The sequence below is a fragment of the Rhinoraja longicauda genome, chromosome 36, assembly GCF_053455715.1.
Source record: "Rhinoraja longicauda isolate Sanriku21f chromosome 36, sRhiLon1.1, whole genome shotgun sequence".
NCBI classification, from domain to species: Eukaryota; Metazoa; Chordata; class Chondrichthyes; order Rajiformes; family Arhynchobatidae; genus Rhinoraja; species Rhinoraja longicauda.
In genome coordinates, this window is record NC_135988.1 from 4,952,917 (window position 1) to 4,965,963 (window position 13,047).

Genomic DNA, 13,047 nt, shown 5'->3' on the forward strand with positions numbered 1-13,047 from the left:
TTCCCTTGTTTGAGGGGTGTCCCCACCGAACCCTGCCCCCCAATGTCCAGCAGCGGAAGGACCCTAGACTGTGGTCTGAGACAATTGAATCCGACTGCAGGACATTTATGGTTAATTAGCCATATTTGGCATTAGCGGTAGAGTTGCTGCCACACAGTGCCAGAGACCTGGGTTCGTTCCTGACTACGGGTGCTGTCTGTACAGAGTTTATACGTTCTCCCCCGTGACCGCGTGGGTTTTCTCCGGGAAGCTCAGGTTTCCACCCACACTCCAAAGACGTGCAGGTTTGTAGGTTAATTGGCTTCTGTCAGTTGTAAAGTTGTCCCTAGTTTGTGTAGGCCAGTGTATGGGATGGCCGCTGGTCGGCGCGGACACGGTGGGCCTAAGGGTCTCTTTCCATGCTGTTTCCACATGTAGTCTACAGTCTAGATGTGGAGCCATTGGGCGGCACGATGGCGCAGCAGTAGAGTTGCTGCCTTACATCGCCAGAGACCCCGGTTCAATCCAGACTACGGGTGCTTGTCTGTACCGAGTTTGTAAGTTTCACCCCGTGACCTGAGTGGGATAGTCAGGCCCTTCGGCCCAACTTGCCCATACCGGCCAACATGTCCCAGCCACTCTAGTCAAGTCAAGTCAAGTCAATTTTATTTGTATAGCACATTTAAAAACAACCCACGTTGACCAAAGTGCTGAACATCAGTTCAGGTACTAAGAAACGAACATACAATGGCACCCAAACATAACAGCACATACATAAACAGTTCACAGCACCCCCTCAGAGGGCCTCAAACGCTAGGGAGTAGAATAGGTTTTGAGCCTGGACTTAAAGGAGTCGATGGAGGGGGCAGTTCTGATGGGGAGAGGGATGCTGTTCCACAGTCTAGGAGCTGCAACCGCAAAAGCGCGGTCACCCCTGAGCTTAAGCCGAGACCGTGGGACAGTCAGTAGCCCCAAGTCGGCCGACCTGAGGGACCTGGAGATAGAGTGGTGGGTTAGAAGATCATTGGCTTGGTTGGGAGTGTAGAGAATATGTATTGAGAAGATGTTTATCAAAGTCTAACAGAAATGTGAGTTGGTAGGGTAATTACATGGATATTTTTTACCTTCTTGATTTTGACTGATCTTGAATAAATCAGAAAACTTACTCAGAAGGCCAGGCAGCACCAATGGTTGAGAGGAATGGAATAACATTTTCAGGTTGACAACACTTCACCAGACAGATATATTTAACCCTTTTCTTACCTCTGAGGCACGGTGGCGCAGCGGTAGAGTTGCCGCCTTACAGCGAATGCAGCGCCAGAGACTCAGGTTCGATCCTGACTACGGGCGCCGTCTGTACAGAGTTTGTACGTTCTCCCCGTGACCTGCGTGGGTTTTCTCTGAGATCTTCGGTTTCCTCCCACACTCCAAAAAGACGTACAGGTATGCATTTTAATTGGCTGGGCAAATGTAAAAATTGTCCCTAGTGTGTGTAGGATAGTGTTAATGTGCGGGGATCGCTGGGCGGCACGGACCCGGTGGGCCGAAGGGCCTGTTTCCGCGCTGTATCTCTAAATCTAAAGATCTGTTACTTATCTGTTACTTATCTAAAGCATCTGTCAAACTAAAATGCATCTCTAAACTAAACTAAACTAAACTCCATCAAATAAAGCCAAGTATTATTAAATGAGTCATGGGAGGTCATAGAGTCATTCAATGTGGAAACAGGCCCTTCGGCCCAACTTGCCCATGCTGCCCAGCATGCCCTATCCACATGCGTCCAACCTGCCTGCATTTGGCCCATATCCCTCTAAGATAGACACAAAATGCTGGAGTAACTCAGCGGGACAGGCAGCATCTCTGCAGAGAAGGAATGGGTGACGTTTCGGGTCGAGACCCTTCTTCAGTCTGACTGTCCCCAGCGTGTGAGGGTTAGTGTACACTCATAGTGAAAGTGAGGATACTGGCTGTGTGGAGTTTGCAGGTGAGACCACAACTGGAGTATTGTGTGCACTTTTGGTCTCCTAATTTCAGGAAGGACATCCTTGCTATTGAGGGACTGCAGCGTAGGTTCACCAGGTTAATCCCCGGGATGGCGGGACTGTCATATGAGGAAAGATTGGGAAGACTGGGCTTGTCTTCGCTGGAGTTTAGAAGGATGAGAGGGGATCTTATAGAGACGTATAAAATTATAAAAGGACTGGACAAGCTAGATGCAAGAAAAATGTTCCCAATGTTGGGGGAGTCCAGAACCAGGGGCCACAGTCTTAGAATAAAGGGGAAGCCATTTAAAACTGAGGTGAGTAGGAACTTTTTCATCCAGAGAGTTGTGAATTTGTGGAATTCTCTGCCATGGAAGGCAGTGGAGGCCAATTCACTGGATGAGAGTTAGATGGAGCTCCAGGGGTTAGTGGAATCAAGGGATATGGGGAGAAGGCAGGCACGGATTACTGATTGTAGATGATCAGCCATGATCACAATGAATGGCGGTGCTGGCTCGAAGGGCCAAATGGCCTCCTCCTGCTCCTATTGTCTATGTTTCTATGTTTCCCCGTGACCTGCTTGAGTTTCATCCAGGTGCTCTGGTTTAGTTTAGTTTAGAAACACAATATGGAAACCAGCCCTTTCGGCCCACCGAGTCCACACCGACCAGCGATCCCCGCACACTAACACTATCCCACACACAATTTACAATCTTTACCGAATCCAATTAATTCATTTACAAAACTGCACGTCTTTGGAGTGTGGGGGGAAACCGGAGAAACCCGGAGAAAACCCACGCGGTCACGGGAGAATGTAGAAACTCCGTACGGACAGCACCTGTAGTCAGGATCGAACCTGGGTCTCTGGCGCTGTGAGGCAGCGACTCTACCACTGCGCCACCGTGCTGCCCTGATTGTCAATTGTAAAATGTCCCTCGTGTGTAGGATAGACCTAGTGTATTGGTCGGTGGACTGAAGGGACTGTTTCCATGCTGTTATCTCTAAGCTAAACTAAACTTAAGGGGAGGATATTGGATCGCGTTACAGTTGAATAACCCGACAGGTTTTTACCCCAAATACTCGTAATATTTGCCAATACAGATGCTCCTCGACTTACGATACTCCGACTTTACGCACAAGCGATGCACATTCAGCAGAAACCGTACTTCAGTAGGAACCGTGATTTTGAATGTTGATCTGTCCCCGGGCTGGCAGACCTGTCCGCTGCTCAGACTGGCAGCGTTCTCACGCGGTACGATACTCTCTGGTCATGCTGGACAACGGCAGCGAGCCACAGCTCCCAGTCTGCCACGATTGGGAGCTGGCACGGCTACGATGTTCGGCACGTTTTCGACGTACGATATTTTCAAGTCACGGTGGGATTATCGGAACATAACCCCATCTTAGGTTGTGGAGCACCTGTGAGGAGCACCGATCATGGTGCTTTAGTGTCCGTTCTCTGGTGTTAACGGGCCCTGACGGCGGCTTGCCCAATGCCTTCACAGTCAGCATGGAGGGATGGTCTCTACCCTGGGGTAAGGGAGGTTGCATTCATCAATCCAACCTGTGCCTAGCATTATCCTGCACTCATCGGGAGGCTGGAACTGTGCTGGCATGCAATGAAGTCGTAGCTTTATCTTTAGTCTCTCCCATTTCATGCCAAACGCTACATATCCATCCCCTTGCCCCTCCAAGCCACGTTGCCAGCATGCTGCTTCTGTCCTCCGGTGAAGAAACTCTTGTGTCCGTAATGACAGAACAATGACGGTTGACTGTGCTCCTGTGTTGTTTTCTCTCTCTCTCTCTCTCTCTCTCTCTCCATCTCTCTCTCTGAAGGAACGCCTGCCGGGTGAAGAAGTACGAGAGCCAGTCACTGGTGTTGGATTTATGCCCACAGGTAAACTTTACCCACTTGTTTAACTGTCTCGGTGAACATGAACGTTTTCAGTGACGCACAGCTTAGGGTTGCCAACTGTCCCATATTAGCCGGTCATGCTGTACAACGGCAGCGAGCCACAGCTCCCAGTCTGCCACGATTGGGTGCTGTATTTTGGGCTAAATTGGTTTGTCCTGTAGGGGACCGCCCTTGTCCTGTATTAGATCCGGGGGGGCGCTGTAGGCCCGGACAGTGTAGGCCCGGACACTTTAGGCCCGGACACTGTAGGTCCGGACACCGTAGGCCCGGACAACATAGGCCCGGACACTGTAGGCCCGGACGCTGTAGGCCCGGACGCTGTAGGCCCGGACGCTGTAGGCCCGGACAACATAGGCCCGGACACTGTAGGCCCGGACGCTGTAGGCCCGGACGCTGTAGGCCCGGACGCTGTAGGCCCGGACGCTGTAGGCCCGGACACTGTAGGCCCAGACACTGTAGGCCCGGGCACTGCCTTACGGACGTTACGTAGCAACCAGCCTCCCGGCCCGGGCGGCCGCCGTTGGTAGAGCGGGAGCACGTGGCCACTGGCTGGGTGAGGTGACGTGGGGCGCGGGGCGGTGACGTCACCCTTTGTCCCGTATTTGGGGAGTGAGGAAGTTGGCAACCCTCGCGCTGCACCACCCTCACAAGAGCATTCGGTGGCTCTGGGCCTGGACTCGCTGGAGTTTATGGACTTATCATTGCTTCCATTTTTGCTGCAACAATTAAAAGTGAAGATTCCTTTCCTAGGCCAGGGAAGAATAGACACAAAGACGCCTCGGGCCCGATATATCTGAGGAGGGATGGGCTGGCGTTGGAGAAGGTCCAGAGGGAGGTTTCCAAAAATGATCCCAGGGATAATTGGGTTAAGATTTTAGATTTAGATTTAGATTTTTAGATTTTTTAGATTTAGAGATACAGCACAGAAACAGGCCCTTCGACCCACCGGGTCCGCGCCGCCCAGCGATCCCCGCACACTAACACAATCCTACACACACTAGGGACAATTTTTACATTTGCCCAGCCAATTAACCTACAAACCTGTACGTCTTTGGAGAGTGGGAGGAAACCGAAGATCTCGGAGAAAACCCACGCAGGTCACGGGGAGAACGTACAGACGGCGCCCGTAGTCGGGATCGAACCCGAGTCTCCGGCGCTGCATTCGCTGTAAGGCAGCAACTCTACCGCTGCGCCACCGTGCCGCCACGTACGATGAGCGTTTGTCGGTACCGGGCCTGTACTCGCTGGAGTTTAGAAGGATGAGGGGGGACCTCATGGAAACTCACCGAAAAGTGAAAGGCCCGGATAGAGTGGGTGTGGAGAGGATGTTTCCACTAGTGGGAGAGTCTAGGACCAGAGGTCACAGCCTCAGAATGAAAGGATGTACATTTAGGAAGGAGATGAGGAGGAATTTCTAAAGCCAGAGGGTGGCGAATCTGTGGAACTCATTGCCACATTGGCTGTGGAGGCCAGGTCTTTGGGTATTTTTAAGGCAGAGATAGATAGATTCTTGATTAGTACGGGTGCCAGAGGTTACGGGGAGAAGGCAGGAGAACGGGGTTAGGAGGGAGAGATAGATCAGCCATGATTGAATGGCGGAGTTGATGGCAGATTGACAAATACTTGATTAGTAAGGGTGTCAAGATCAGAAGTCATTAGTTGAATTCGGCGTGGTGTTCAGCACAGATGTGGTGGGCTGAAGGGCCTGTTCCTGTGCTGTACTGTTCTACGAACGTGCAGATTAGATACAGTATTCTTTACCTAGACACAAAATGCTGGAGTAACTCAGCGGGTCAGGCAGCATCTCAGGAGAGAGGGAATGGGTGATGTTTAGGGTCAAGACCCTTCTTCAGACTGATGTCAGGGGAGAGGGCGGGTCTTAATTAACCTACAAACCTGTGGGAGGAAAACCAAGGAAAACCCACGTGGTCACAGGGAGAATGAAACAACTCCGTACGTACAGCGCTCATAGTCAGGATCGAACCCGGGTCTCTGGTGATGTAGGGCAGCAACTCTACTACAGCCAGAGGACCAGAATCAGGCCATCCGGCCTGTCGAGTCAACTCCACCATCCGATCATAGAAACAGAAAATAGGTGCAGGAATAGGCCATTCGGCCCTTCGAGCCATTCAATATGAAGGTATCACAAAATGCTGGAGGAACTCAGCGGGTCAGGCAGCATCTCAGGAGAGAAGGAATGGGTGACGTTTTGGGTCGAGACCCTTCTGCAGACTGATGTCGGGGGGGGGGCGGGACAAAGATAGGATGTAGTTGGAGACAGGAAGACAGTGGGGGAACTGGGAAGGGGGATGGTAAGAGAGGGACAGAGGAGCTATCTAAAGTTGGAGAAGTCAATGTTCATACCGCTGGGCTGTGAGCTGCCCAAGCGAAATATGGGACGCTGTTCCTCCAATTTGCGGTGGGCCTCACTATGACATTCAATCTGATCATCCACAATCAGTACCCCATTCCGACTTTCTCCCCATATCCCTTGATTCCGTTAGCTGATCGTGGCTGATCTATTTATTCCCTCTCATCCCCATTATTTTGGTTTCATGCCTGTGGGGTGAGGAGAGCAGGTCTTGGCAGTAAGCGTGTTACACACATACAGCAGGTTCCAGTGGAATGTTTACACATCATTACCTGGGAGCGAGGTGACCACAGACGTGAAGTTGCTGCCAGTTACTTCTGTGCATTGCGCAGAGTTTATTTTTGTTGCCCGGCGGCAGCTCCTTTGGTGATTTAGCGGAGGCAAGGGGGCTGCAGGAGAGTTTTTGGAGCCTAGTTGGAGGTTGCGGTGTTTAGTAGCCTGGTGGTTGTAGGGAAGAAGCTGTCCCTAAACCTGGTTTTCAGTAGGGGGTCGCCAACTATCTCACTCCCAAATACGGGACAAGGTGACGTCACCGCCCCGCGCCCCACGTGACCTCACCCAGCCAGCGGCCACGTGCTCCCGCTCCACCAATGGCGGCCGCCTGGGCCGGGAGGCGGGTTGCTAGGCAACCTCCGTTAGGCGGTGCCCGGGCCTCCGGGCCTACACTGTCCGGGCCTACATAGTCTGCGCCTTCAGCGTCTGGGCCTACAGTGTCCCCCAAGCCTAATACGGGACAAGGGCGGTCCCGTACGGGACAAACCAATTTAGCCCAAAATACACAATGTTGGAGTAACTCAGCAGGTCAGGCAGCATCTCGGGAGAGAAGGAATGGGTGATGTTTCGGGTCGAGACCCTTCTTCAATCTGAAGAAGGGTCTCGACCCGAAACGTCACCCATTCCTTCTCTCCTGAGATGCTGCCTGACCTGCTGAGTTACTCCAGCATTTTGTGAATAAATCGATTTGTACCAGCATCTGCAGTTATTTTCTTATACCCCAAAATACACGATGTTCCGGCTAATACGGGACAGTTGGCAACCTTAGTGTTCAGGCTCCTCAACCTTCTACCTGATTGCAGGGGTGAAGTGAGAGTGTGGCCAGACTGGTGTGGGTCTCTGACAATAGACAATAGACAATAGGTGCAGGAGGAGGCCATTCGGCCCTTCGAGCCAGCACCACCATTCAATGTGATCATGGCTGATCATTCTCAATCAGTACCCCGTTCCTGCCTTCTCCCCATACCCCCTGACTCCGCTATCCTTAAGAGCTCTATCTAGCTCTCTCTTGAATGCATTCAGAGAATTGGCCTCCACTGCCTTCTGAGGCAGAGAATTCCACACAGATTCACAACTCTGACTGAAAAAGTTTTTCCTCATCTCCGTTCTAAATGGCCGACCCCTTATTCTTAAACTGTGGCCCCTTGTTCTGGACTCCCCCAACATTGGGAACATGTTTCCTGCCTCTAACGTGTCCAATTCCTTAATAATCTTATATGTTTCAATAAGATCCCCTCTCATCCTTGGCTGCCTCTTTGACTCCAGTAAATCCCTTCGATGGTGGGGAGGTCAGGGCCGGTGATGGACAGGGCGGTGATCACCGCCTTTCGCAGTCTTCTTCGCTCCTGGGCGTTCGAGTTGCCGAACCAGGCCGCGATGCCACCAGTCAATCTGCTCTCTACCGTACAAGAAGTAGTCAAGAAATGGCCTGACGGGATCACACCTAACTATCTGTCAGACAACATCAGATCAGATTTGGGCGGCACGGTGGCGCAGCGGTAGAGTTGCTGCCTTACAGCGAATGCAGCGCTGGGTTCGATCCCGACTAAGGGCGCTGTCTGTACGGAGTTTGTACGTTCTCCCTGTACGTCTTTGGAGTGTGGGAGGAGACCGGAGCAGTGTATAAAATCATGAGAGGAATAGATCGGGTCGATGCACAGAGTCTCTTGCTCAGATTAGGGGAATCGAGGATCAGAGGACACAGGTTCAAGGTGAAGGGGAAAAGATTTCACAGGAATCTGAGGGGTAACCTTTTCACACTAACGAGCTGCCGGAGGAGGTAGTTGAGGCTGGGACTATCTCAACGTTTAAGAAACAGATAGGTAGGTACATGGATAGGACAGGTTTGGACGGATATGGACCAAACGCGGGCAGGTGGGACTAGTGTAGCTGGGACATGTTGGCCGGTGTAGGCGAGTTGGGCCGAAGGGCCTGTTTCCACACTGTATCACTCTTAGACTCCATGACACCCAGAGAGAGACAATCTATCTTGGTTTTTGCTGCCCTCTGCTGTAAAGTTGTATAAATGCTTTAGCAACAGAGAGAGAGGCTGCCTGCTGTGGACTACAATATTATGTTTGTTATATTTGAAGGACTTTATTCCTTGGAGCGCAGGAGGACGAGGGGGTGAGTCATATAGAGGTGTATAAAATCATGGGGAATAGATAGGGTGAACGCACAGAGTCTCTTACACAGTGTAGGGGAACCAAGGACCAGAGGACATAGGTTTAAGGTGAGGGGGGAAAAAGATTTTGTGGGAACCTGAGGGGCAAATTTCTCACACAGATGGTGGAACGTATATGGAATGAGCTGCCAGTGGCGGTAGTTGAGGCAGGTACTATCACAACAAGGGCGGGCACAGTGGCGCAGCGGTAGAGTTGCTGCCTTACAGCGAATGCAGCGCCGGAGACCCGGGTTCCATCCCGACTACGGGTGCTGTCTGTACGGAGTTTGTACGTTCTCCCCGTGACCTGCGCGGGTTTTCTCCGAGATCTTCGGTTTCCTCCCACACTCCAAAGACGTGCAGGTTTGTAGGCTAATTGGCTGGGCAAATGTAAAAATTGTCCCCAGTGGGTGTAGGATAGTGTTAATGTGCGGGGATCGCTGGTCGGCGCGGACCCGGTGGGCCGAAAGGGCCTGTTTCCGCACTGTATCTCTAAACTAAACTGAACTAAACTAAAAAGATTTCGGCAGGTACATGGATAGGAAGGGTTTGGAGGGATAATGGCCACATGCGGGCAGGTGGGACCAGTGTAGATCTGGCACCTTGGTCGGCACGGGCAAGTTGGGCTGAAGGGCCTGTTTCCGTGCTGTACGACTGAAGTGTTTAGAAGAGGTTTTTACCTTGCAATTCTGCACCATGAGAGTTCAGGGCATCACATTGGTGCAGTTTAATACAGAGTATGAGTTTTTTCACCCTATTTCACACAGAGGGTGGTGGGTGTATGGAACAAGCTGCCAGACGAGGTAGTTGAGGCAGGTTCCATCCCAATGCTTAAGAAACAGACAGGCACATGGACAGGACAGGTGTAGAGGGTTATGGACCAAACGCGGGCAGGTGGGACTGGTGTAGCTGGGACATGTTGGCCGGTATGGGCAAGCTGGGCCGAAGGGCCTGTTTCCACGCTGTATCACTCTATGACTCTAGTTGGTCGAGCTGTTGCCTCAAAGCTCCAACAACCCAGGTTCAAAGCCCCGGTTTTCTCTCAGATCCCAAAGACGTGTGGGTTGGTGGGTGAACTGCCTCTGGTGTGTAGGTGGGTGGTGGAATCTGGGGAGGGGGGGGAGAATAGATGCGGTGAGAATAAAATGGTGGGATTCACATTCTCCCTGTGCTCCAAGTATATATTCCCGCAGGCAGAGGGGACCAGACTGAACACAAGATTTCACTTCACAAGCAGCTTATATAATTCCATGAGATATCTTTAGCCTTGTCATTCGTTTAAGGGGCTGCCCCACTTAGGCGATTTTTTAGACGACTGCCGGCGACTGTCAAAGTCTTAGCAGATCGCCAAAATTTTCTTTTACCCTACGACAATGACCACGACAATGACCACGACAATGACCACGACAATGACCACGACAATGACCACGACAATGACCGCGACAATGACCACGACAATGACCACGACAGTGATCATGACAATGACCACGACAATGACCACGACAGTGATCATGACAATGACCACGACAATGACCACGACAATGACCACGACAATGACCATGACAATGACCACGACAATGACCACGACAATGACCACGACAATGACCACAATGCCCACGACAATGACCACGACAATGACCACGACAATGACCACGACAATGACCACAATGCCCACGACAATGACCACGACAATGACCATGACAGTGACCATGACAGTGACCACGACAATGACCACGACAATGACCATGACAATGACCACGACAATGACCACGACTACGACCACGACAATGACCACGACAATGACCGCGACAATGACCACGACAGTGACCACGACAATGACCACGACAGTGACCACGACAATGACCACGACAATGACCACGACAATGACCACGACAATGACCACGACAATGACCATGACAATGCCGAGTCAGGTCGATACAAGTTACATTTTTTGTGAAACTACCACCTGGCTGAGAGATTACACCGTCTTCGGAAACATCACGAAATCCCCACGCTCACCTGACCGTCAAACTGCCGCCTCCAATCTACCCGTCAAATGTCCTGACGGTAAATAAATTGGTTAAACAAAACTATCTTCTGGTATCTTCAAATGCCCTTTCTTAATTTAACATTACGTGCTTCTAAATGCATCTACGCCAACCTAGCAAACCTGGGGACAGCGTGCGACAGACAGCGCCCGCAATAAGCTACGATTCCTGGCCACAAGCCAGCTGTTGCTGAGAAATTTCTATCTGGAACTTTTTTCCGCGACACGCCAAGAGATCCGCTACGATTAATTGAAGACTCCTCATGATCATGCCCACGACACCCCGGCAAACGTTCAGCAACAGCCTAGTCACCGGCAGTCGCCTTAAAATCGCCAAAGTGGGACAGGGCCTTTAGTTTCAGAATGTCTTGCGTTGGTAACAGTGGGATTCTGCCCTTGAGGCTCTGCCACATCATTATTCTGCTCTCGGGAGCAGCTTTAATGACCGTCCTTGCTTTGGTTGGGGTATTTTTAGTTTAGTTTAGAGATACAGCGCGAGTCCATGCCAACCAGCGATCCCCGCACACCAACACTATCCAACACACACACACACACTGGGGACAATTTACATTTATACCAAGCCAATTAATCTACAAACCTGGAGTAACTCAGCGGGTCAGGCAGCATAAGGTCATAAGGTCATAAGGAATAGGAGTAGAATTAGGCCATTCGGCCCATCAAGTCTACTCCGCCATTCAATCATGGCTGATCTATCTCTCCCTCCTCACCCCATTCTCCTGCCTTCTCCCCTTCTTCAGATTGATCTTCTTCAGTCTGAAGAAGGGTCTCGACCCGAAACGTCACCCTTTCCTTCTCTCCCGAGATGCTGCCTGACCCGCTGTGTTACTCCAGCATTTTGTGTCTACCTTCGATTTAAACCAGCATCTGCAGTTTTTTTCCTACACCTCCTACATCGTCTACAAACCGGTACGTCTTTGACGTTTGTGTCTATCTCCTGCCAAGCAGATGTGAGTTAGCAAACCCTGTTGCCACTGACCAATGGAGCTTCGTAGCAAGATGTAGACCCCTCCATCAAAGCAACTTCCAGTGGTCCTCCTCAGCACCATTATCATTCCGTTCTCTGTTGAGTGTTGCAGGCAATGGCATCCATTGCCCATCATATGCCCATGTTCTGCTACCTTAAAGCATCGCAGTAGTACAGGTACTGCAACAGTGCTGTTAGTCATAGAGTCAAACAGCCTGGAAACAAGTCAAGTCAAGTCTTTGCGGGAATTTAAAAGATTGAGGGGGGATCTTATAGAAACTTACAAAATTCTTAAGGGGTTGGACAGGCTAGATGCAGGAAGATTGTTCCCGATGTTGGGGAAGTCCAGAACAAGTGGTCACAGTTTAAGGATAAGGGGGAGGTCTTTTAGGACCGAGATGAGAAAGTTTTTTTTCACACAGAGAGTGGTGATTCTGTGGAATTCTCTGCCACAGAAGGTAGTTGAGGCCAGTTCATTGGCTATATTTAAGAGGGAGTTAGATGTGGCCCATGTGGCTAAAGGGATCAGGGGGTATGGAGAGAAGGCAGGTATAGGATACTGAGTTGGATGATCAGCCATGATCATATTGAATGGCGGTGCAGGCTCGAAGGGCCGAATGGCCTACTCCTGCACCTATTTTCTATGTTTCTATGTTTAAGTCAAGTCTACTTTATTTGTCACATACACATACAAGATGTGCAGTGAAATGAAAGTGGCAATGCCTGCGGATTGTGCTAAACTACAAAACAGAATAGATTTTTTTTTTTAAACTCACAACACAAAAAATAAATTAACACTATGAATTAGTCCCTGGTGATAGAAGAGTTAACAGTCCTGATGGCCTGTGGGAAGAAACTCCGTCTCATCCTCTCTGTTTTCACAGCGTGACAGCGGAGGCGTTTGCCTGACCGTAGCAGCTGGAACAGTCCGTTGCTGGGGTGGCAGGGGTCCCCCATAATGTTGCTGGCTCTGGATCTGCACCTCCTGATGTATAGGTCCTGCAGGGGGGCGAGTGTAGTTCCCATGGTGCGTTCAGCCGAACGCACTACTCTCTGCAGGGCCTTCCTGTCCTGGGCCGAGCTGTTCCCAAACCAGATTGAGATGTTGCCGGACAAAATGCTTTCTACAGCCCCAAACAGGCCCTGTGGCCCAACTGACACATGCTGACCAAGATGCCCCATCTACACTAATCCCACCTGCCCGTATTTGGCCCACATGTCCCTCTGAATCTTTCTTACCCACGTACCCGTCCGAATGTCTTTTTCTGTTATCATCCCATTTTCTGTTTTTCTGTTATCATCCCATTTGTACCTCACGCTGCCTCATCAAG

At 50.8% G+C, this 13,047-nt stretch overlaps 1 protein-coding gene across 5 annotated transcripts in view; it reads left to right on the forward strand.

Moving 5' to 3' along the window:
• The window catches only part of tacc1 (transforming, acidic coiled-coil containing protein 1), a 207,778-nt gene that overhangs the window by 151,969 nt on the left and 42,762 nt on the right, over nucleotides 1-13,047 (forward strand). For all 5 annotated transcript variants that reach the window (XM_078428738.1, XM_078428734.1, XM_078428735.1 and 2 more), the window contains one exon: nucleotides 3,798-3,858. In XM_078428738.1, coding sequence (XP_078284864.1) covers nucleotides 3,798-3,858 — 61 coding nt within the window. The remainder of the gene's footprint in view (nucleotides 1-3,797; nucleotides 3,859-13,047) is intronic.